At 41.1% G+C, this 26,742-nt stretch overlaps 1 protein-coding gene across 1 annotated transcript in view; it reads right to left on the bottom strand.

Moving 5' to 3' along the window:
- Positions 1 to 24,643, bottom strand: part of CCDC85A (coiled-coil domain containing 85A) — a gene marked incomplete at its 5' end in the record, with an annotated part of 82,403 nt that extends 57,760 nt beyond the window's left edge. The window contains 2 exons of the mRNA XM_082480221.1: positions 20,863 to 21,778; positions 24,425 to 24,643. Coding sequence (XP_082336347.1) covers positions 20,863 to 21,778; positions 24,425 to 24,643 — 1,135 coding nt within the window. The remainder of the gene's footprint in view (positions 1 to 20,862; positions 21,779 to 24,424) is intronic.
- Positions 24,644 to 26,742: the final 2,099 nt, after the last annotated feature.

The following is a 26,742-nucleotide window of genomic DNA, read 5'->3' as shown; positions in this document are numbered from 1 at the left end:
TGACTTAAGAGGAAAAATTTCTAAACCACACAGCCAAAAATCACACTCGCATTAATTGTGACTTTTACTATATCAGAGACTAAAATCTGCATTTCCTCAAGGAGAACAGTCATCTTATCAGTCTATTTAGCAAGCAAACACTGCTGGCCCTTAGCTGTCACCAAAGCAATGTCAAAAGGAAACAGGCAAAAAATTACTCCAATCTCCAGAAATGTAATAACAATTCATGACATAACACCTCGAGTGCTACTCACATATACTTCTTCTCTTGAAGCATTAGATACAGCCTGGTGCACCCCCAGGATGTCTCATATACTTTCATAATATTAACTTACTGCAGAGAGCAAGTCTAATTTCCTGCCCTTCATACAGTAATAGACTGGCAGCACTCTTGTATTAATTCTACTTTCTCTCTTATTGTTGAATCTCGGACAGCCTGTATATTTGAATATTGAGCTTATTTGTATCGCTACAATATAAGCAATACATTACCGCACACCTTCCTGCGCTTGACCTATCCTTTTGAAACAGATTTAGAATTTCCCACTAATAGGTTCATGTCCTATGTGGAGTTTTGTACAAAAGCATACATACTACATGGAAGGAAGGGGGGGTGTGGCGTGTGTGAATGTAGCCCATATCTGTATTTTCCCGAGAAGCACGCATTACTTTACAATGAAATTGGAAATATAAAAATCCTCTGATAAACATTTTCACTTTTCACCAAATCCCCTGGCAGTGGGGTGGCAGTCCCCAGGCACCTGCATCGGAATACTCTCTGTTCTCTCTGTCTCAGGTAGACGTTACACTTTTTTGAAACAGAAAGGCAAGTTTATGTTAGCTCTACGCAATTAAAAAAAAAAATAAATAATCTATTTCTTTGCTCAGTGACCTTCCAGGAAAGTTTTCAATCCCACAGTACCTTTGGTTCATGTTAAATTTATCAGCATTACCATTTAGACAAAGGTTTAAAGAGATTGTAAAAGAGAGGTTTTTAAAGAGGTTTTAAAAGAGATTAAAGGTACTTAAGGCTACAGTCAGAAATATTCATAAGGCTAAAACTAAGCATTACAAATTATTCAAGAAAGCTTTCAAAACTGCTACCTTTGTAAGACTACTTAGCTAAGTTTCTTGATAATCTTGAAAACAAAACAAAAAAACCCTCATAATGATTGACCAAAAATTTGTAGTTTAACATGTTAGTTATATGGTGCCTTATATCTATGTAACATATAATTAAATGATTATCAAGCAATGCATGGCAGCCTTTGCAACTAAAGTTAATTCACTGCTTTTACTTTAATTAATATGATAATAGGTATACAGATGGATAGTCCTATTTGTGCAGTTGAGTGAACATTTTCTGTTTGATTTAAAATAAAACGTGGCCCCCTAAATTAATAAATGCTACCATGTATGGACACATATAAAATGAATCATCAGCTTTTTCCCCCATTCAGTTAATCTGAGACTTTTTTTCCAAGTGCTAAAGCACAGGCACCTATAGGAACTTCATACCACCATAAACTTCATGCTGCCATATTAATCAGACAGCACTCTGTCAATTATACAGCTGCTAGACAAGGACTAACAAGAGGAACCAGGAGGAATTCCTACATCCCTGTCTCACTCTGGATAATACATCACCCACCATCAAAAATAAATTAAGGAAAACCCAACATTTCAGAATAGTCTCATCTTTTTAGTCACTGACTGATTTGCAGTGATGCATCTCAGTGTTGGTATGGGCGAAAGTCAGCCTTCATGGGAACAGGCACAGTGCTGTTGAAACTACAAAAGTCATGTCAGGTCTGGATATGATCCCAAGTTTATCTGACAAGCCGCATTATACACAGGTAGAAAACACATGCACTAATCTTTTACCAAAACACAAAAGAAAGCCTATTTCTTACTACACTGCACCCAATGTACCAAAGGCAACAAAATATAACCCAGACAAAAAACATTAATTAAGTGCTGCATTAAAGCAGCACTCGGAGGACAACACTGTGTTTTACAAAGACAGAGAGTACTCTCACACCCAACTATCGGCTGGGTTTGTGTTGTGTAAGAAAGCAGGGGCAGACCATTCTTCTTTTTGAGGATTCTGGTCAACAGTATCTCTAACTTTGATCTATATAACATTTCTTTTGCAATGCCCAAAGCACGGTTTCCAAACCCAGATTTAATTAAAGTTTACTTATCAACATGGTCTGAACTTTTCAGTGTGCATCGGACTCCCTGAACCACACAATCTCTTGTACTACCAAGTTTAATGAAGAATACTTTGCCCTTTTAAAAAGACCAAGTCCTCAAATCAGCAACTGCTGCTTTTGTACTTTAAATTCAGAACACACAGAAAAGCTTACAGGAGACAATAGCATCACTTTAGCACATTAGGTTAGAGCTGTTTGTAAATGACCACAATTCAGATATAAGGCTAGACACGTTGAAACTGCAACTTCAATGCATTAGGATGACTGAACCAAACTTATCTACTAAGCTATATTTTTTTTATTTCAGAGTAACGGTCACTGTCCCTGGCCTGATGGATCATTCTGATTATGTTTACATGCACTATATTACACTTTGAAGCGGCTCTACAATGCTGAAAGAGCAATGTAGTGAAAGGCATCTGGATCTTCCACTGAAAATCTTCATAAGATCTTTCTGTACAGCTGGACTCAACCTCTTTTGCCACTTGTGCCACACTGCTGAATCTGTCCAATTTTGCCACTGAATCTTCAGTCAAATCCCACCAGATTAAAGCAGATGCAATGAATTTTGCCCTTTGAAGAAAGATGGCTGACAAATTAATTTTTAAGAATATATATTGTTGCAGCAACAAATTACGAAAAAGACAACTTCGCTATACCCTGACCAACAGGGTATTCCACCCCATCTGCCTCATGCTCAGTATAAAAACTGAGGGATCAAAGGATCAGTCTCTCTTCCTTCAATGGCTGACGTCTGAGGAGGACTCTGTTCGTCTGCCTGTGATCTCGATCCTGAATGCAGATCCAGAATCCAGTTCCCATCCATCACTGAGTCCAGCCTGGGACTGCCCCAGTGCCAGCCGGTGTTGTGATTGTCATCTCGGGAGCTTGATATGGTTTTGTATATATTTCATTATTTCTTTTTATTTTATTATTAATATTTCATTAAAGTAGTTTAGTTCCTTCTAAACTCATAAGTCTCTTCTTCCCTCCTCTGCCTCTCTTGTTGAAGAGGGGAGCATCTGTCAGTCCCATCTGGGGTCCCCCAGGTCCCCAGCAGCAGATTTGGCCTAAAACACGACAGGTTGAAAGGGACCTTGAAGATCATAGAGTTCCACCCCCCTGCCATGGGCAGTGACACCTCCCATTAGACCAGGTTGCCCAAGGCCACATCCAGCCTGGCCTTGAACACCTCCAGGGATGGGGCCTCAACAACTTCTCTGGGCAACCTGTTCCAGTGCCTTACCACCCTCAAAGTGAAAAACTTCTTCTTAATGTTTGATCTAAACTTGCCCTCTTCCAGTTTAAAGCCATTCCCCCTTGTCTTATCACTACATGCCCTTCCCCAGCTCTCCTGTAGGCCCCCTTTAGGTACCGGAAGGCCGCAATAAGATCTCCCTGGAGGCTTCTCTTCTCCAGGCTGAACAGCTCTGACTCTCTCAGCCTCTCCTCATAGCAGAGGTGCTCCAGCCCTCGGATCATCCTTGTGGCCCTCCTCTGGACACGCTCCAACAGGTCCGTGTCCTTCTTATGTTGGGGACTCCAAAGTTGGATGCATTACTCCAGGTGGGGTCTCACGAGAGTGGAGTAGAGGGGCAGAATCACCTCCTTTGACCTGCTGGTCACACTTCTGTTGATCCAGTCCAGGATACGGTTGGCCTTCTGGGTTGTGATCGCACATTGCTGGCTCATGTTGAGTTTCTTGTCAATCACAGCACACCCAGGTCCTTCTCTTCAGGGCTGCTCTCCAGCCCTTCCCTGCCGAGCCTGTATTTGTGCTTGGGATTGCCCTGATCCAGATGTAGGACCTTGCACTTGGCCTTGTTGAACTTCATGAAGTTGGCTTGGGCCCACCTCTCCAGCCTGTCCAGGTCCCTCCCCTCCAGTGTGTCTACCTCGCCAAACAGCTTGGTATCATTGGCAAACTTGCTGAGGGTGCACTCAACCCCACTGTCCATGTCACCGACAAAGATGTTGAACAGTACAGTCCCAGTACCGACCCCTGAGGAACGCCGCTCGTCACTGCTCTCCACTTGGACGTCAAGCCGTTGACCGCAACTCTTTGAGTGTGATTGTCCAGCCAGTTCTTTATCCACCGAGTGGTCCATTTGTTGAATTCATGTCTCTCCAATTTAGAGACCGGGATATCGTGTGGGAAGACCAGGATATCGTGTGGGGAATAATTGAATTGCCTCCGTTCTTGCCTGCAAATAGTCTAAACTGTGTTTATAAAAGGCAGCAAGAGGCTGTCTCTGCCGTGTATAACTGATAGAGAAACTAGCACTGTAAATTTTTAATCTCACGTTAGATTTTCAGTTGGTCTCCTAATGTAATTGCTTTTTCAACAGCAACAATCATCAAAGGACTCATAGGAACGAACTTCACAAATCGTTTGCTTTCTCATTTTTAAATAGGAAAGCTCAGATTTAATAGCAGAGTTCATCAACCAACACAGACTTTTCACTGATGCCATAGCAGCAATTGTTTGAAAGATGAAATATTTAATAATGAAAGACTTCTACCTTCCAATACACAGGGGAAAAGTCCAGCTTTAGAGAAAGCTTTGGCAGAGGAGTAGAGAGTATGTAAAAAGAAATTCACATTTCTAAACTATTATCTGCCAGGATTGCTACAGTAGTTGCAATCATATTTGTCCACTCTCAATCACAAGTGAAGACTTGCAGTAGGCACCTCCAAGTGCTCAAGACACCAAAAGCCACGGGGAGCTCAGAAATGCTACAGAAGTAAAAATCCCGAGTGCCCACTGTGAGTTGGTCAGGATCAGCACTACCACGATAGCAGCTACACCATGGCTGGCAGACACTATAAAAAAAATGTTCTGTTTTTCTTCTGATAGCAGAACAAGAGGGGCAGGATATCAAACCAATATCTGCAACTGACTAAAAAACTGCATAGTCATTATCAAAACCCTTCAATTATTATTTTTATCACCCACAAAAAGTGATATATCAAGTGGTCATTACTTAGAACATTTCCTACCATTTCAAGTTTGGAAATGCTGGAGCTCTGGTTGGCCCTGTAATCTAATTCTGCTCACCTGCACCTGTTTTCTGGAAGCAGGGATATTGTTAAAAAACAGTGCAAATTCACTATAATCCAACTTTGGGTAACTGGATTATGACCTTTTCCCTTCTTCAAATTCCTTTACTTTGACATTTTCCTGTCTTCAGAGTCCTTCACTTTACAACCCGTGTGCTCCTTAATATAACTCTGAATCTGTCTAACGTCATGTAGTTTTTTTCCCCTCAAAAAAAACCCTCAGAAACTACAAATTCTCTTCTGAGCAACTTGATCAGCTGTGCTCACTAGGGCGCGACTGAAACTTTCAGCATCAAACACAGCCTGCTCCCATTACAGCTACAACACCACCTTCACATCTTAGTGACATTTCCCTAGAAATGGTAATCGGCTTCTGAACCCAGTTTCAGGACTGAGGAGAAAGGAGATCCTGTTCAGTTTGTCCTTCTCTTTCCTTTCCGCTTCCAGCAATTGTGCACTTGCTACTCCATGTGTAACCCCTCTGGGGAAGACAGCTCTCTGCCTCCGTGCTCCAGCCCCCCAGGCATGACTGGTGGAGGTGCTCTCTCTCTCGCTCCTTTCCTGGAGACTGAAGATGCTTCATCCCTTGTAGTGTTTTACAAGGTATACGGGTTGTCAAGAGCTCTGTACTTGGTTCAGTGTTTCCAATGCAGCAGAGAGGGAGCCTAACATGCTTCCTCTGCTACTAAAAGCTGCAGAGGCAGCTCCTACTGTGTCTTCAGGGAGGGCAGGAGCCCAGTCCTGGGGTGATCAATGAAGGCAACACCCCAGGAGAGAAAGGCCATAGCGATTTTTTTACTGTCCTCAAACCTGAACTGAGAGTCTCCATGTCAAATATCAATCTTACTGACAGCAGACAGTGGAAGAATAGAACTTCTGAAGGAAATCCTGCAGCTTTTCTTTCAAGATCAGAACATGATGGGCAAAAAGGGATTGCTGCCTGCTTCCCCCGGAATAAAATTTTAAGTCCCAGCTCATGTTTTCATGACACAACTAAAAAAAAAAAAAACCACAAAAAAACAAAACACCACAAAAACACAACCAAGAAAAACACCACCTGCTTCTAAAAGCCTGTGAACTTGGTGGGAACATGCAAGTCTAAAGTCAGCCACTTGCATAAACAAAAGCAATTATCAAACCCTAAATGATTTCATGACAACACAGTGAGTCATTTTGTTTTCAGAAGCAGCAAGATTACAGCACACATCTACACACATGTGCATTTCTATAGCACAGTACACAAGAGGCTGAAACAGGCAAGCAGTCATTTCTTCTAAGTAGCAAGAGGTCCTTCAGGCGTTGGTTTAATACAACCTTGCCATATTCACATGGCTTAGGCAGAAGAAACACTCTCACTTGGAAAGTTTGTTCACTAAACAGAACACAAAACATGAGACATAACCAGTTACCATGTGAGCATTCTGGACACTGTATTAGAGAATTGCGTGTCTACTGTCCGTGATATCCCAAGAGGTCAGCTTAAAAACAAAATTCCTATGTTGGTCCTTTCAAAACACCTGGGAAGTGTTTTGATAAACTATTTTATTTTTTATGCAATTATCACTATTATATTTCTTATTAGTCTCTTCGAATTTCTAGCTACTTACTGTTCATTTTTCTTATCCAGGGTTCACAGTTTAATTTCTTGACCTACATCCAGTAAAAGTTTATGATGACAAAAACATGATAATCCCATGCTGTAGTTATAAAATTGGTTAAATATATTAGGAATGTTTTTACAGGAGAAAATTACATGGCTCTGCAGAAAATTTTACAAGCAAAGATATTTAGACAAGTGCTACATGAGAAATAGCACCGTATGTTCCCATACTTCAGCATGAAAGACAAAATGCCTGTAAAATGAAAAGCAATGAAATTTCCAAAAGCTACTGCCCTGAGAACTTAAAAATATGCAGTTATTTCAAGTACCAAATAATCAGACCAATCTAATTAGGAAGGAGATAATTAAAAGACTAACAGGTTGCTAAATCATGCTCAGGACACACAACCTGGTGTTTGCTCTACTTTGTAAGTAAGATTAAAATAGTAACAGTACCAACGTCTCTTTAATCTCTGCACAGGCTTGAAACACTAAATTGCACCCAGACCACATTTCGTCATAAGAAGTGCCATTAAAAACTCACTACTTAGCATGGCAGGAAGCTGCTGTAATTGCAGTAACTGTCTACTCATAACAAGAATTGTTACTGTAGTCCTGTCATCACATATCACTGACTGGAAATGTTTAGGCTGTCGGTTTTGAATGGCAAAGCCCGACTCCCCACTGAGAGTACATTACTATGGAGCTTTAAAATCCTGGACTGAATTCTGATCAGTGCCAGTCATAAACATTTTTAGAAGTGACTTTGCTACAGTTACCTTGTACAGGAAACCTCCATCTTTTGGCAGACGGCAAGAACCTTTACCCAGTCTTCCCTCAAACACAGCCACTGCTTCACATGACTTAAAGTAAATATTTCAGACTGCAGTATTTGATAGAGAGCAGCAGCAACCACCTACCTGCTAGAAAGGAGTCTACTGGCACTCAACCAAAAAACCTCAAAATCCACTAGTTCACAAAGTTCCTATCTTCCACATCTGCCAAGTCACATAGATGTTCAGACTGAGGCTCATCATGAAGATTTATATTTGCCGAGTACTACTTCCCCTCTTCTCTGGCATATCCACAAGATGCCACACTTTTGACTGCTACTAAGGGCCAAACGACCATCTTGCCAAAATATCGTGTTCTCAGTTTTTTAGTGTGTAAGAGCTTTCATTTCAAATTTTATTCTGATGAAAGATGAATACTCCTTTTGATTGTACCAGTTAGCAACCTGAAATCCTCAGCTGATATCTGACCATGCCTCCAATTCGTATCAGCATCTTGATTTCCTAAATGAACACAATTACAGCTACACAACTATTCTGCCACACTTAAAACAGGCCACAAGAAGCAAGACAGAAAAAAATAGCTTCCTCTAGTAAACCTATCACAGCACTTCAAGTCTGGATTCATTGTAAATCACTTTCGCTATGTGCAAGGACACTTTTAAGCTCCCCTGTAAATGCAAAAGGTACATTAACATCTTCTAATATGCCTGCTGCACACACACTCAAAATAATTAAAAATAGCTTCGCTCCCCACTGGTCAGGTTAGCATAATTCAGGAAGGAAGGAAACATTGCCTTAAAAGTTGATTTCGAAAGGAAACACATTGAAAATGTTTGTACCAAGCTAATTGTTCATAAAGGTGTTTTCTAGGCATGTGAGTAACCTCAGCCCCAGTTTTTACACCACACACGAAACAGACGGATCTAAGTAAAAAGCTGTTAGAAAAGTGGTATGATGCAATGGAATAATTGGGACCTAAAATGCAGGAAACATGGATTTAAGGTGTAGTTGGTGGTGGATTAATCCTGTCTTGTCATTTGTTTAGCTCATGGTTCTTCATACACAAGATAACTATCACAATATTTGCTTTGCTGGTAAGTTGTTTTGAGAACTACTGATAAAAAGCTTTAAGTAACAGGTGTAAGAGTTTACTCAGGTTAACAGCATATCCATAGCTCTTTATACACATCAAGGTCTCAACTGCACAAAGCCATTTTTTCTGACTTTGTTCATCAGATATCTTGGCTGCATTCACACACGTACATCAATGTGTGGAACATTATACTGGTCAACACAGGAGAGATCTCCAGGGCTAGAACTACCATGAGCTAATCCATCTACAGCTGAAGAGCCAAGGCTTTCTAGTCAGAGCTGATTTATCTCCTAACAGTCAGGAGAAGCAAGCTTACACAGCACAAACCAGAGCGAAAGTTTTTGGACCAACAGATTGGGCCTGAAAAGAATGGACATACTGCAATGGCAATTTCCAGAAGATGCATAAATGTCATTAGTCTGATGACCAACATGTTACAGATTTTCAGTCCTTCCCTCTGCCAGATGTTCATTAATTCAGCAAAATTTAAACGTACAACCAACACACAACATAGATATCACTAAACATTTATTTCGGTGGCTTTCAGACCTGATATATACTTGGGTTTGAGTTTTTCGGAGTTCAGCTTTGTGGTTTTGAGGGTTAAGTTTTCTGCACAATACACAATTAAAAACACTGTGTTCACAAAACCAGAGCAAGATAACGGGATACAAGCTCTGATGACCCGACTGCAGTGATGTCATACCAGAAGGTGAAAGAAGCCACCCAAGCAGGGAGGAGCACACCGTGGCTTTGAGGAGGGCAGAGGACGCTCAGATCTCTCTGAGAACACTCCCCACCCTGTGGGAAATTAGCAAACTTGCATGCAACAAAATTGATACCAAGCCTTATCTAAATAGCTATCACTAAAATCTCACACCTCCACAGAGTCTCTAGCCCAGCTGACTGCTTTGCAGCTACCAGGCCACACCTTGCATGGCATGGAAGATAAGCACTGATGGACTTGAAAGCAGACAGGCCCACAGATGACAGCTTAGTCAGCATCATGGCAAGCCAAGATCTACAGTCTCATCCAACCCTGGACCTCCACAGATTTGCAGCTGCCTTGAGCCCCGAATTAGAAATACATTTGGATTGCTAAAAGGATGGTGTTTACATGCCCATGAACTGGGTCTGTAATCTGTAGGTCAAGCAGCTATTTCTGATTTATACCATTAAAACAGAGAAATCTATGTTTGTTGAAATATATTTCTTTACATATAAAAATGTCTCTGGATGTAACTAAAATTGAGAGTGTTCTCAGCTTTATTCTCTCCAGATTCCTGATCAGACTTCCGGAGCAGTGAAGAAACTGTCTCTCAAAGAACCTTTCCCACTGTGTTTCACCAGATATAATTTAGTACTTAGTAAGCACCATATCAACAGTCATGCTAGCTAGATGAATAACCCAACTGGCTGGTTTATTCATCATCTAACTAGCACAACTATTCACACTCCTGAGGCACCTGAATACTATGCTGATGGGTAAAAAAACCAGACACAGTGAGGCTCAGTGTTTAGAATTAAGATGCTCCTGGTTCCCTGGGAAACAGCATTTCCTAATAAATAGAATACAAACATTGTCTGGATTTTTCACTGCCCAGAGTGAGAAACTTTCATCTTCCATTACAGATCCTTTCCCACAAGTGTCAAGAGCCTGTTGCTTCCTGTGCATCATGATATATTTCTGAGCAGCACTGCAAAAACAAATCAATTAAAATCTAACAAAATTTGGGGGGTATTAAAAGCACTTAATTGAAAACATTAAATTTGAGAGCAAGTGTCAGTTGACTGCATCTTCACTCTCAACAACCTGTTTCTCCTGTAGCAAGCACAATGAATATTCAAAAAACTCACATTAGGTTTAAGTGACGTGTAGGATTGATATCTAACATCAATTAACTGAAAAATACATCTGCTAAGTTCACCTCTACCAAACACAAAGCAGATAAAGCCAAGGTTTGCTCCATTTAAAGTATAGATCTTTTCCTATTGATAAATTCAACAGATATTTTGCTCTCAAAGCAAACAGAAATTATTTCTCATTCAAAAGTTCTTCACTAATGCTTCAAATATTCATTTTCAAAACTGGCATCAGAATAAACTCTGTTGATTTTGTTAATTAAAAAAATAAATAAAAACGCCATCAAGCAACAGAGGTGGAATACTATATGTTGCCCAGGAAACTGCCTCTTAGCTTCAGTGCCTGAAGCACACATTTCCAGGTGGCAGTTGATAAGCGTTGACTTGTCATTTAAGTACAATATACTTTGTTTAACTTGGATTGTTGTAGTTATCATGAAACACGGTCAAGTAAGTCCTTTTGTGCTACATCTCTTTTTGGACTTCCCCAAGTATCTTTTCAGTATTCCATGGGTCTACAACTTGAAGTAATTGCAGCAGCGTGATCAATACAAGGGGTTAGCACTATCCAACTCATTCTTGCCAAAACCAGGATGATGGAGTGACTTGAGAGGATAAAACTCTAAGATCCAAGCTTCCAAGATAGTCTGATCAGTCATTTCCATGTTGTTAGGCAATCCAGTAATTCATTTTTATCAGCCTGCATGCAATTTTTAGTACACTCTAAAAGGTTAAGAAATCTTTCCATATTATTACTTTTATAGGGAAGGTAAAATATGTAAATATCAATGCCTGAATGCTGAAACGAGGATTTCTTTTAATATGCTCAGGATGCTTTTTATCCTCCTAGTTCTCCAAAATATTTGCACATGCTATGGTTGCAAGCAGTCAAAAACGTAGCACTTGGTAGCTTTGACTGGAGTGCAGATCAGGTGTCAAGTTCCAACAACAAGGAATAAATCAAAAAGTTCTTAGCGCCTGTACCTGGAGGAGACATAGATTCTGCATCTGCTACTGTTTAATTAAGACTGCAGAGCCTTTGGTCTTGGTGGTTGAAGAGCTAGTTAGGAAAAAAGAAAACATTGTTTTGCTTTCATGTTTTCTTTATGGATTTAATGATATTGCAAAAACCTAAAATTAGAAATTTAACTTCAGGTTACAAAAAATCCTAAAATGGACAAAAGCAAGCAAGTTGAATGACAATAACAGACAAGTGACTTCATTCAGAGCACTGTAAGAGCATGGATATTTAAGCATCTCGCTTCTGTCTGGGGATCCAATTTCAGTGCAAGTCAGGTGCCCAACAAGGAGTGAAGTGCTCAGATACTTTGAGGATCTGCGCCAATTTTCAGGTTCTACCTCATAGCATTCATACGCTTGTGCTTGATGTATTCTGCTGCCTTCAGTGAAACGTTCTTTTTCTCTCTCATAATCAAACAGTATTTTTAGAGACCCATCTTAACGTTATCAATAATGTTTTCAGACCACAAGAATCGTAAGATGGGTTTTTAACATCATTAAGATTCAACCACTGTAAAATGAAAATAGACTCAGAAACTAAGAGGGGGTGTGGGTCACCTATCAATGCTTTTTCTCCAGGCTTATCTGAACTTCGCATAAACGTGAGCTACATAGTGATGGATCAGCCCTGTAACCTTTGTAAAAAGCATACATATTTTTTTCTTTGAATCCAAGTTACAAGTACATACTCCAAAAGCCTACAGCAAACATTGATCAAGGCAAATTTTCACAATTCACTGGAAGTTAAAAATGCAGTGAAAGAAATCTAGTCAGTTTTGAGGCCAAACAGTTGAAGGAGGTATCTCACTACTGATCAATTAGAGAAGTTTGCTATTACAGGCATAAAAGCTCTGGAATAATTTGGGTAACCTTGAGGAAGTACCAAAATGGAGACCTTTAGGAGACATTCAATATTGTTGCTGACCACATGGCTCACTGTGCTCTTTCAGCTACAACATACCTCTCAGTCAGTGCCTGAACACTACTGCGTTTGATTAGTCTAAATAAGCACTTAACTTATTATATGGAGTTTTACAAATCAGTATTACAAACACCATTTTCCCCCCTCTGTAACCTGACATAATATTCGTAATAATTTAGTGCAAAGTTCATACAAATCATGCAAATAAAAAACAAAGGGTTGAAGAAACACATACTTGCTGAAGTACAGAGGTGCAAAACTGCCGGTTTCTTCCTCTCTGCAAGAATACACAGAAACAATGCAAGTATGCCAGAAGTTTTATAACAGAACTGACAAGTTGAACTAAGACTATTTGTTATTCACAGTCTTCACATAACTGTTCATCTTTTAAGACAGCCTAGCTCAAGATAGCAGCTTTCCCATTCACAATCAATAAATTTGCAAACATTTTCATGCTGTGTACCAAATGCTCGTGGACAGATCTCAAATCATAATCCTAACTCTTTTCTGTGTATCTTGCAGAATTAAAAGCACTTAAAAAAAAGTTTACAAAAATATTAAATGTGCACAGACTAGAATCATTAGTGCATTTATTTTTTAAAGACAACTTTAGTATCCATCCTTCCCCCATGGTATACTTGTATAATTAAATTCCTCTGAAACAGATGACTTATTACTAGTATATCTTGCTGTCTTTCAGTCCCACTGTCCAAGGCTTCTTCCAAACTAATCCTTCCCTTTTCTCATTTTGATATCTTTCTGTTATGATACTGTCTGAAAATCCCATCACAAGTGCTTAGATTTCAAAAGAAGAAATAGCACAAAGAGGGGAAAGGCAGAAGGGTAGGTTTTACTTAAATATACTTTTAGGTGTCTTGATTGTGAACACCCCCAAGATTATAGAAGATTCATCTATATAAAGGAAGCAAAGAACATTACTAAATCCCTTCACAGTACTCAAGTTCGCACTAATAGTGAAGACCATATTATTAAGTCCTTGAGGAATATTACAAGTCACAGCTGGAGAATGAGTGTATGGAAAAATTGTATCCACATACAAAGGAATAATGACCAAAAGAACCACCTTACAGAAATTAGAAATTGCCATCCCGGATCAGACCGATGCAATTGAATGCAATTGGTATTTTAGCTTACTCCTGCCCCCCCGGGCCCAGGACCACTGGTTTTAATGGCAGAAGTTTCTGTTTGCCTCTATTTAACAGCAACAGAACACCACACCAGTGTGAAATACACCCTCAGTTTCTACTACTTAGAAGCTAATGTTCACCATAGACCAAATGAATCCCATCTCTTCTCACAAACACCAAGGATTCCCATACTAGCCTTCATTTTGTATTATCCAAAGGAACGTATGATACTTCTCAGGGCTTTAACCGTTACTGGGCTCTGTGCCATTTCACAGCAATGAGGGTGTAGCTAAATCTGCTAGTGTGGCTTAAGAGTTTAGTTACAACTGAGCACCCTATTAAAATAATTCTCCAAATTCATGGTACAGTACTCCATGCCCTTTTCTTTACTAAGGCTTAATGCCGCAGTTATCTACAGACAGACAAGAACACTGATGGTTACACAGTGGACTTTTCTACAGATTCAAGTATAAGGTTGTGGTAAAACAAATCAGACCACAAGCACTATATAATTTGGTTTTAATCTTTTCACAATGATGGATGTCGTATATCAAGTTGCACTTCTTTCTGCATTAAGCAAAATTCAAAGCTCAGTGTTTCAGTCCTAGCTGATTCTTTTAACAGAGACTACCCTTTAACTATTCAAGAAGCACATGCAGACAAGATTTATAACAAGATCATGACTTGAAGATAATTCTCAATGCTCTCTAACTATATATCTGAGCATATGACATTAAGATCTAAAATAAGCTGTGCTTCAGTTTACTGATTAAGATACGACTTACTAGCTCAGAAGCCAATGCATTTTCATTGCTAGTCATTGTCTTTTGTACACAAAGCTTTATTATACCTCATTAAATACCCTATAATTTGGAATGCCTCACTGTCCTTGACTCCCATCCACATCTATGCACTTTGTGTGTGAACTGTAGTACAAAATTTTAACCCCACGCTACAGACTGCTATGGGCTTCCCTAATTGTCAACTAATTCAGCTCCAATCACTGCACAACCTGCAGCAGCTCTTCATTGTTAACTTCCTGATAAAAAAAAAAAAAAAAAAAAAAATAGAAAAGAGATGCCATTAATAGATAGAACAGAAGAGACAGGACACTCTTTGACTAACACACACAATATACCCTGCAAGGCTGAAGTTCTTAAACAAGCAGCTCTTACCAAGAGTTATTATAATATTCTAACTCTGCATTATAACCGCCAGAGTTCAGAGAATTTGACAATTTAATCACTGTAATATTCCTAAAAATATATTCTACTATTATAAAATCATAACACTGTAACTCAGAAAGCTGTGCAAAGGACTATGTTACACGAGGTCCTGTCCTCAGGTTAAAGGTATTCTCTCCAAGCAAGAACCCAGAGAAGGCTTTAATGTGAGGACTTTCCATTCTGGCACTAAAAAAAATTAAAATAAAAATCTGCCCGCATATTTCAGCCAGACAACACTAACAACTGTGCAAGATCCTGATGAGCTCTCAGAGGTAAAAGCAGATGTTTTGCATCTTGACCCAATCACCATGAAAAATAAATAACTTTTTTATTGTCTTCAGTACATACTGAAACAAGCTCCCACTCACTACTCAGAAAATGCATTATTTTTAAAAACATACAACGAAATAAACAAAATAAAAAAATCTGTATGTCTGATCCACCCCAGGTTTAACACTAATAAAGTCAGGGGATGCGCACAAGCACTGGCTTGCAGAGTGTTTGTCAAGACACCGTCAATAATGGCACTGTGATTTATTGTTAGCCTTTCACTTCTGGAGGTCTGTGGTCAAATGTCAGTGAAGTTCCAACAGACACCCAAAACAAGAGATACGGCCACACATCTCAAATTAATCAGCCAGCCAGCATAGCTGCTAACCTCCGCTTTGTACTGGTTAAATGCTTGCAAGATACGGGCACTATTCACAGGTCTGAAGGGAAAGTTACTGAATGGACTATATCAGTGCTTCTGTGGTACTGTGGCACACCACATGAACTGAGGGAAATGAGTAACTGACTCATTGGCAGAAGCTGTACAGTCATCACCAATTCCCTCCCTCCTTATTGACACGCCCCATCACGGACTAACATAGACCTTGTTCTAAAAGATACATGGTATAATGGTGATGGTTTAAAGATAATATATCTATATTCCCTACTCTGATTCTTACAGTGAAAGTGTCATTGCTTCCATCAAAGAAAGACTGCATTAGCATCAAGTCCTTACTGAAAAAAAAAAAAAAAAAAAAAAAAAAGTCACCTGTGGAGCAAGATATGCAACCTACAGGAAAAAGGAAAAAGTATAAAACTTGAAAGTAGTGACTTCACAGAAAGTGCTGTGTATCACATGCGGCTGTCGTGTATTCACAGTCCTGTAATGAGAGAGGTTTGTTCAGCTGAATCCTTCCTATACTTCCCACCATCATGTGTAGGGCCACTGCCTGTTTAGCATCAAATAGACAGGGACAGAAGCAAACCTCTGTGGTCTGCACCAGTCCGTTTGCCACTTCGATCATCCACTGAACTTTTCAGTAACCAGAGTGCTGGAACATCCATGTAACTGTTTGAAACTAGGCAAGTCTCTTTATAAGGAGAGGCATCAGTCTTCCCACTAACATACCAATAGTTTTGCTGGAAGGACGATCCATCTTATACTAAAACATTAAACCAAAACTTGTTTTGTTAGTGAAGTTAAGTGTACGTAAGCATAAACTTCTCCCAAAAGCCCTACAACATGAGTTTCTAGTAGGTTCATTGTTTTGATATGACAAGCCACACTTTCAACTTGATAAACTACTCCACAAAAAAAAAAAAAAGTCTAGTAATAAATACAGCATGCTCTAATCACATACATATTCACATATCATGCCCCAGTTCTCTTACAGCGTGTAATAGCTAAAACTAATTTACAAGTCTGACACATGGAATTCAATTGGAAGATTCCCACCAACAAAGTTTCAGAGCTCTACGCTTAAAATAATAAACTTCTGAAATAAGTAGTAGATTACTTCTTACTGACAAGCAACAAAATTCTATCGATCCTGTAGCCTTTAATTAAACAACAGGTTACTCTCAAGAGTAAGTAATGCTGTATTAGGCTCCCAACAGCAGATGTACAGTGGTTGGTGCCATCAGGAAAGCTCAAGTCACACACAAAGTACTGCACGCTGCTATTAAAGTTGAATTGGAAATAATTTCCTTCTCATTAAGAAACATAACATGTAAGCAAACCAACATCGAAACATGACATAATTTCACTGTTTGGCCAGCAGGATGTGAGCTATTTCCACAAAGAGGGTATCAGTTAACTCAGTAACATTATTGTAAGTTTTTTCTCTATGAAAAACTCATACTGCAGTTTCCTCTTTCTACTCAGCACAGTATTTTCTGATTTTGTTTTCCTTATAAGAAGCACATTTATAGCAGAAACTGTTCAAAATTTAAGATGAGTCTCCATTTAGCCTACAAACACCTTTGTTCAAGGAGAGGTGCTGTTGCATTTGCTCTGTAAGAGTCCTCACACCTCCAGCAGTACGTATAGTGCTAGTCAGCAGTTTTACTTCATTAATAACCTCAGCAGGAAGCAAAAAGCACATACGAAAGCCTTCTGATACTTTCCTTTCACGCAAAAGTCAAAGCCCAGAGTAAAACAAAGGACTTCTTAAAATAGAAAGTTTACAATAAATTGCTAAGAATAAAAACCACCACAGATTGCCAACGCTGAAAGCACGTTAATTTATATAGAGGCACTTATACCCCACACATTTATGTCAGAGTTAAACCGTCAAGTATTATTCTAGTTGTATAAGTGTTCTTTTTAAAATGTTTTTACCACTGGTATTTTCTCTTTTAATTTCAGCAATCTTTCTGTCCCAAATAGCTCTGCGCTCTTTACCCAGAACATTTAGGTGTGATCACAGCAAAAGATTGTTATCATGTTTTTTTTTTTTTTTTGGTTAGAGCCTTTAAAATGAAATACATATGTTTTCAATTAACACACATCAAGCCAAATTTAGCTCTCGCATCCCATTTTCTGTCACTCCACAGGTTGAGGACACCCATTTCAGAAAAATATGTAGGAGAACCCTGAAGTAATTTTTTTTTTTTTTAAGCTTTATAAATCCTATAAGTGAAAGCTGACATGTCATACAAGAAAAAATACCAAGAGCAAACCTTTGAGCATAGAACATGAGAAGAATTATGAAAGGAAATGTTATCACCTCATCCTTAATTCCTTCAGCTGTGCCTGTGGACCAAAGACAGCTTCAGACTGAAGTAACTTTCTGCATACCTCATGACAGTTTAAAATATGCATGAAGCCCAAATGATGAATGCATATACCATATCCTGTAAAGCAGACTATAGCTACACATCATATTTCCAATACCATTGTAATATTACATTGCAGCTGCTTTAACTTTAGCTTAAGAGTTTGTCAGAAACCTGCAAATACTTCAACTCCATTCCCCACGTCTTTACACAGTCAAAGTTCTGGTATAGATAATTGTACACTACTGAATACACTGCTTCCCTGTGGGCACACAAGTGCTAACAGAACCAGAACTCCGGGCAAATGGGAGCTGTTAGCAGCGTATGGAAGCTCTCGTTTCCACAGGAATGGCTAGGCTGTTCGCAAACACGCTTTCCAGTCAGGAACAGCAATTTTGGGTAGTCAGTATAGTACTTCTTAGAACGAGGTTTGACATGCAGAGGAATACCTTCTGCCTCTCAGACCTGATTCAGAGTCCAGTTAAGACCAATGGAGATGGAACAGGCCTGTACTGAGTCTATTAAGTTCTGCTTATATAGTTAAAATATATTATTTCATTCCTTTATTTACAAAGGAGTCAAAAGGTGGTAGGTTTTGCTCTTCATCACTTAGGATCACAAACCCTTCACTCTTGCTGCTCAAATGACAGTCCACAAGTACTGCAATAAGATTAGAAGTGCCCTGCAAAATAATCAAACAGATGTGCAATCAAACACCTACTGGCTAGATACACTGCAAATTTTAAAACAAACTATGTTCCACCATCGTGATATAGTATACTTACTACATGATTTTGGGATAAGAACCAAAAATAGCATCCTTTTAAATTGCTCATCAGAGTTTAGGGCCAGGTTTCCACACCACTTTCTAACTGATGTTTTCACAATTTCACCATGCCTTAAAATAGAGGCAAAAGATCAGGATTTTCATTACAGCCCAATGCCCAGTTCTCCACCTATACTTGATTGGCTCTGATTAAGTCAATAAACAGACTCCCAAATCACCAGCTGCCCTCTCCAGCATCTTGTGGCCAAAGTCCAAACTGTAGACAGTTGGAATACCCAGCACAAAGGATGCCAGTCGACTCAGCTTTAAAGTAGCAACTGCTTTCATTGCACTGTTAACAGTATAGCCAAGTTCTTAACAAGACTATTTGGACCAAAAAAAAAAAAAAAAAAAAAAAAAAAAAAAAAAATCAGAAAGCCCACCACGTTGAGAGCAGAAAAAAAAAAAAAAACAAACATATCTTTGTCTGTGCATGAGTTTTAAAAACATATACTTAAAACCTTGAATCGCCTTTCTACATAGCCAGTGACTGGAATGATGATCGTAAGTGGAAGAAAGAAGCCACTTTTAGGAAGTCTGGTTCCATGCTTCACGCTACTTACAGCCAGGTCAATTTTAAACAAAGAATGGAGAAAGAAATACAGTATTTAATGGAAGTTTTGTAAGACCAACTTTTATAACTTATGTATTACACATCTTCATAAAGTTGTCATACACTCATCTTACTAATCATTTTAAAATCATTGAAAGGAGAAGTCTCCACACTTACCACTTTGGGGTTCATCAGCCCTGTCAAGTATATGCATTTCACTGAAAGTAATCTGGATATACCCCTACAGAGCAGGTTGTCTTAACTGAAGGCATTCTGTAAGTTAATCGTGATAGGTAAATGGACCAATGTGAGAAAGCAATGTGAAAAATGATGAGGACAGCACCCAGCACTGAGCTCACTCTCCTCCATCTCACAAGCAGATCCAACAAGTGCTCAGTTCCACCATTCTCAACACAACTTCTCACAGCTGCTTATAAAATGGAAATACATTAACTCCATCCAAGACAATTTATTAAGGCAAAATCATCAATTCACTTTCCACAGAGCTTGACTTCAAATCTAAGAGTCTGAGAAATGGATTTTCAACTATGACACTAATTTCCTTCATGAAAACATGTCAAAGCACATAGAAGAAACAAAATGGAGCAGACTATAGAAATCCTGCTAACTCTTTATAGAGTTATTTCTACAGCATAGTAGGATGTTTTAACTTTGTTTTTAATAATTTCATTTGCTGTATTTCATTCATTTCAATATGGTTGTAACCACTTGTTCAAAATAACAAAATAAATTGTGACTATCTTAAAAAAAAAAAGTAATTTCAATCAGTGAGGATACACAGCTCTTAAAAGCTAGGTGTGTTTATTTGGTATCTTTCGAAAATGCAGCAATAGCAAAAGAAAAAAAACCCACCCTTAAGATCTTCCTTAATTTTCAATTTAATAATTAAACACATGCAAACTCAAAGCTTTGAAAAGCAGTAGGAGCTATCACACTCATTTATATCGAGCCTACCTGTTCATCTGGGGTCTTTTCCAAAGTTTATGGAAAAGGATGTAAGAAGCCTTCCATCAATAAACAGGAAATTTTTAAATCTTTAAAGCTACAGACAGGGTAGGTTAGGAAAGTGGAAATGAAATTGGAGACGTTCACCTCCATTCTGCTGACTCAAATATAGGCGGGACAAGAAACATGCACAATTCCTCTCTGATGTAAACAGAAATCTACCTAGGGACAAACAGTTTACACCTACCAACCACACAACAGGATCAGGGCCAAGAGCCCCTTCTTGATACCTTACACCAACACTCAAGATGCATTCTTCATCTACTTTTTTAATCCACCCAACACCTGCTAGATGGACCAACAGGTATACCCTGATTCATTCAATTGCTAAAGGAATAATGCTGACACCTGACTTGTTACCTTTCATTTCACATAAAACATTATTCCTTTTCCAGAAATCGCTGAAATAGCACTGAAACTATCTTAGTAATTTTCAAAGTGAATTTTCACTAAACGTATTAACCCACCATTCATTCCATTGTATATACTTCTGTGGTGAGGTGACAGGTCATCTGTTACTTGTCTCCTGAGGGTACCTTCTCTGCTGCCTCCACTGAGATGTTTGAGATGCTCTGGGCTCCCTCCATAGTGTTGTTTGAGATGCTCAGGGCTTGTACCCCTCACTTTGTGGAGATGTTCTGTACTTCCACTTGGCGTGTGCTTTTGAAGATGATCTGGACTGCCACTGCTGTGCTTTTGATGCTCAGGGCTACTACCAGGCCTCTGCTTTTGAAAGTGTTCAGGGCTACTACTCAAAACATGCTTTGGAAGAGTTTCTGGGCTACTGCTGCTGTGCTTTTGTTGTTCAGGTGCTTTGACAATGGTTTTGTGATGTTCTGGACTTGGTCCTTTCAGGTGATGATCAGGACTGCCAGAACTCCTAGGCTTCTGGAGGTGCTCTGGGCTGATACTCCTGTGTTTCTGATGCTCAGGGCTTCCTTCACCCCGAGTTTTTTGAAGATGTTCTGGACTAGTACTTGGATGATGTTTATGATGGTCTGGACTGTCTGTACTTCCCGTGCTAGAAGTACTACTCCCATCACCGACATCTCTTATGTAAGTACTCGTTGTGGTTAACTGGCACAGGCTGATTTGGCTGTCGATAGAGCTCCGGCTGCCTGCTCCACCACTTTTCTCCTCATCCAGCAACACACACAATTCTTTCAGCTCCAGGTTTTCCTTAACCACTTCTTCCTGCCTCACTTCCAGTTCTTTCAGCTTCTGCAAGTATAAGGCAACCTCTTTGTGCATAACACTAGCACTGTATCTGCCCAGTCTCTGCCATTCACGGGACACTTTCTTGCCTTTCTGCCTGTCATCATCCAGAAAGCAGCAAAGGTCTCTCAGTTCTTGGTTATCTTCTTGCAGCTTCTGGTTGATATCCTTTAAAAGAAAGATAATCATGACAGAGAAGTGTCTAAAAGAATTAACATTATACTATTACCATTGTACAAGCCAGTGAACAGCATTGCTATAAACCCATCATCTAAGCACTCAAAGTGAGGCATAAATAATTGTGTGCATAGATCAGGCATACTCTAAAAGCATCAAGCTTCAAACAAAGCTACTGCCCAGTAAAAAGTAACTATAATGTGGAGCTAATCTTGAAGGGTCCAAAAACTAACTTCTGCTACGGCAAAGTTTCAGGTGCTTAATTAATTTGCATGCTAAATATCAGAATAATTTAGCTCCCAACTAGGCAAAGATCATAAGCTCTCTCATGATGACCTCACTCCTTTGAGAAATATTCACCCGAGAGTCATTGCTGAACAAAACTGCAAGGTACATCAGAAATCTCACTGAAATAATTAATTATTAACATTTATACTCTCTATTCCCTAAAGCATATTCACATATAAAGATGAACTTTTCAGAGATTTAAAATATTCGAGTTCTGTTTGATTTTGTTTCAGATTTGCATAAAAGAACCTTGTCAGTCATCACAATCAGAATTGCTTCAACCGCTCTGAAATGAAATAATCTGCTTTAATAGATTTTTCACTCCTCACAAAATGAAGCACATGATTCCATACCCTTCTTTAAGCGAGGAACAGTCTGAAGCAAAAATGTTCAAGCTATTACTATAGCAGAATAATATGCCAAAGAAAACATTTTCAGTATCTCATCCCTTTTACTGAACTGTCTTGAGACCATATTTATCTTTCTCCCATCTAAACATTCATTCCTTCTTATGTATGATGATAGCAGTAGAGATTAGCCATAATTCTTAAAAATTCAGCCTTACAAAAAGATGATTTTACCCCTGTTTTTTAAGAAAAGGAAGCTCTTGTAACTCCATTGGATTTGTGTGCATGCATGCTTCTGATCTTTGTCTCAAAATAACTTTGAACTTGACCAATTTCAACCCATATCTGACAATGGAAAAATCTCAACGAGGCTACAAGGTATCCTTAAAAATCTGTGCTGGTGAGAGATATTTAAAACGACCCTATGGCAGAATAAAGTTGTGGCAGCCCACAATTCATCAGTCAGAAGCAGGAGGCACCCACCCACCAAAACCAGGTGCAGCTGGTCATTGTTACTCATGGACCAGTTGTTTCAAACAGGACAAAGGAGGTAGATGTCCAGACAGCAACATAGGGTTCAAAACCTCATTCTCCCAAATTGCTTTTAAAAGTTCCAGCTGAGGCGTCTGAACAAAAGGCGGAAGTTAAACATCACTTAAGGAGTTCAAAATTGAAAGAGGAATTTGTCACTCCTTCCTACGCATCTTGATGTGCTAAGTAACAACTTATCTGGAAGATGCATAAATCCATATGGTGTCACAACACCTTTGCACATAACCGGGAGAAAGAGACTATTGTTGTAATTTAGCTTACATTTAAAATGTTGTAATTGAACTTACATTTTAAATGCAAGCTTTATTTTTACTAGAGTACTATCATTGATGGGTTGTTTTTACCCCCAAGACACCATATATTGTCAATAAGAGGGAGGACACAAGCACACACACTCATACTTTGCAGAACAGGAAAACTCAGGAGACAGGAACAGTCTTCCCCCACATGCTGTTTATTCTATGCCACACTATTATCAAAGTCACTTTCACAATAATTTAGTTCTTTTAAAGCCATTCTAAAAGTCAAGAACTCTCTTCTAATGTACTCTCAATGTAACAATTCAAAAGCCCACACTGCATGTGTCTCTCCTCTCCTTCCCTCCAATCTGACCTCACTGAAGGAATTTCCTTTCTCAAAGCAACAAGACAGAAAGTGTTTTGTAGTCATGCCTACATTCAGACAACTTTCTAGGTCTATGATACACGTGTACATGCTACGTCAGGGTAATTATCTGTAAGTAGTCACACTATCTTCCCAGTCCTTGGAATTGGGAAGGAAACATTAGGGACTCTGCTTCTCATGCAACAAGAGTTAAATTAAGAAGGTCTAAGTCATTACAGACTTGGTCTGCCTCTCGCTGTAGTCTGCATACGTATACAATCGAAAATGGTTTGATCAGCGATGCGCTATCACACGTCTTTTTCAGACAATAAACTAGGGCTTGATTCTGATCATCCCAAACCTGAGCCCAAGGGTTTGCCATCACCATACACTGCACTGCATCCTGGAATGACCAGCTCTCCAGCAGCCTACCAGACTGCCCGACAGTTGAGCAAGTCATCTTAAAATAGTGACAGAAAACAGCATAAGCTACACAAAACCTTTTGAATGTCTACAGCTCTGCACACTATTCTTTCACGTGTACTTCAGACAGCATAATTTAACCTTACTAAAAAACAATGAGGTCTAACACAAAAGTGACAAGACTTAACTATTTTCATCAACCCAAAGCATACAACAGCTGTGCTCCACAGCCTGCCGAACCTCTTAACCGGACACTCGATTTTTAAGCGGGACCAAACGCTATTCACTCCTTCACTTTTCACGCGATTCTCGGGAATGGCTCCTCCCGGATCGTACACCTGATGAGATCGCTGCCGGCGAGACGGGCGGGAGACGCGGAGGCACGGCAGAAACTTCAGGGGTCCCACCCTGCCCACCCCGCTACCTTCAAGCCGCGGATCTCGCCGAGGTGGAGCTGGAGGCGGCGGTTCACCTCGCGGATGAGGTTGCTGTGGTCCAGCATCGCGCTCATCTTCTCGGCCTCGGCGCGACGGAGGCTGCGGATCAGCTCCTCCTTGCTCCACTTGAGCAGCTCCTCGTCCGACACCTTGGACAAGTCCTCGGTCGGCGCCGCCCCGCAACTTTCCGCCGCCACTTTCGACATGGTGGCGGCCCGGCAGCCCGGGGGCACCCCGCCGCCAAGGGGCTACAGCCCTCCCGGGGCCGCCCCACCGCCGCGGCCGCAGGGGGAAAAGGGCAAACCCGGAGCCCGCGGCAGCTCCTGCGGGAGGGCGAGTGAGCCCCCAGCTCCACCGCTGGCGGCGGCTGCGCCGGGCTGGGGGTTGAGAGGGAAATCACTTCTGGCCCCAGGCAGCGGATCCTGGAAAAAAGGAGGAAGAGGAGGAGGAAAGGGCGTGGAGGAAGCCGGGCCACAGTCTGGGGAGCAAAGTTCCCCCGTCGAGAAGAAGAGGAAAAAAAAAAAAAAAAAAAAAAAAAAAAAGACCAGGACAAAGGAAACCCCAACAAGCCCGGCTCTTTCAACAGGTCAGCGGCAGCAGCGAGCGCCTCGTCCCCGCTGCTGCGCCAGGGCTGCCCAGCCCTGGAAGCGGTGCCTCTCACGGTAACCCGCGCCCCTCGGCAGAGGGATGCGGGCGCGCCGAGCGGGGAGGATGCGAAGTCCCGAGCCCACGCACCATGGCGGAGGGAGGGAGGGAGGGAGGGAGGGAGGGAGGGAGGGTCGCGCCGGGATGCGGGGCGGGCGCCCCGGCTCCGCCGCAGCGGGTGGAGCAGGGCGGGCGGGCGCTGCCGGCGCCAGTGGCGGGCGCGGGGCGGCTCGCGGCTTTTCACCGGGGCGCGCGCCACGTGCGGGCCCGCGCGGGCGGGCGGGCGGAAAGAGGGGTGGGCGGCGCTGTCCCCGCGCGGCTCGCGGGCGCCACCTGCCGCGCGCTGCCCCGCGCCGTCGCCATCCCGCCCCGCATGGATGTGATCCCTCCGCTGGGGCGGTTTGGGTGGCATTACATCACCGACAGCCGGCACCGCCTCAGCTCTCACCTCCTCTCGCATTGACAGCGAGCAGAGGGAAGCCTCGCAGAGCTGTCAGCAGAGCGAACTAGACACGGTTCCTCGCTCAAGCCGAAGGGCGCATGCCATGCGATGAGCCCCCCGCATTTATCCCCCCTAAGGCTGGGATATTCATATTTCTTCCTTGCTAAGGTTCAGGTCCCAATTTGCTTAGAGACACAAAGACTCTACATAAATCTGCCTTGCAAATGATTTGAGAATGAAACTTGATAATCCATTCATGCTGCTTACAAAGAAAGATGATACTGTGTATCTCAGCGGCAGAAGTGGATGAACTGAAACTAGTAGGTGAATAATTGGTTAAATTCCCATTTTTAAATCACCTGTTTCCCCCGAACAATCCCCTGCAGGCAGAGGAAGGTGCCTCACTGAACAGACCCTTACTACCTCCGATCTTGCAATTTTATAATCACTTAGCATTAAAGAAGATTTCTGACTCTTGAGGGAAAAATTTGAAGTACTTAATATCAGCACTGGTGGATCACGAGGTCGTAGCCCCACGAGCAGGGCTGGCTGTGCAGAAGGCAGCTGGAGAACACGTGCCCTGCCCGTCCCACCATCACTGCCCCGGCTGGCTCCCATGGTGCTGCCTCGGGCAACTCTCTGCCCTGCCTGCTGGCAGGTCAGCCAATGCCACAGAACCAGAGTAGCCAATGATTATTTTCTGCTCCGGTCCTATTGAAAAGATGCCACAAGAATCGTTAAATCAAACGCTAGTCTTCGTTCTTGTTCCTAAGCTTCTCCTTGAACTATCAGCTGTCACCTGATCACAATGAAAGTTCTCCTGCTCCTGTCCATCTTGGGCTACACTTTGCATTTTCACCATGCCAAAAAGCCCTACATGTTTTCCCTTTCCAAGCACCATTCAGAGATGTTCTTTCAGCTGATCCATTTTTCATGTACCTCCACTTTCCCAGCAACATGCCAGACCCTCTGATTCCATCCTGCTGTGTCCCAGGACAACCCAGCAAGGGCAGCCCCAGAAGCCCATACCAACTTCTTCCCATAACAGTCACTTGCCAAAGTCCCGGCACAGAAATCACATTTGAGCTGCCACCATAGGCACAGGCTTCTACTCAGGACGCAGGAGAATTACCCACCATCCCTGCTACAAACAGTATCTGTGCTGCTGAGTGAAGCGCAAAAGCATGGGCGTGTTTGCTGAGCTGCAATACAAACCCT

The sequence above is a fragment of the Vanellus vanellus genome (genome assembly GCF_965231255.1).
Source record: "Vanellus vanellus genome assembly, chromosome: 3".
Classification (NCBI taxonomy): Eukaryota; Metazoa; Chordata; class Aves; order Charadriiformes; family Charadriidae; genus Vanellus; species Vanellus vanellus.
Note: the sequence above shows the minus strand (reverse complement) of the source record. Positions and strands in the feature narration are given on the sequence as shown.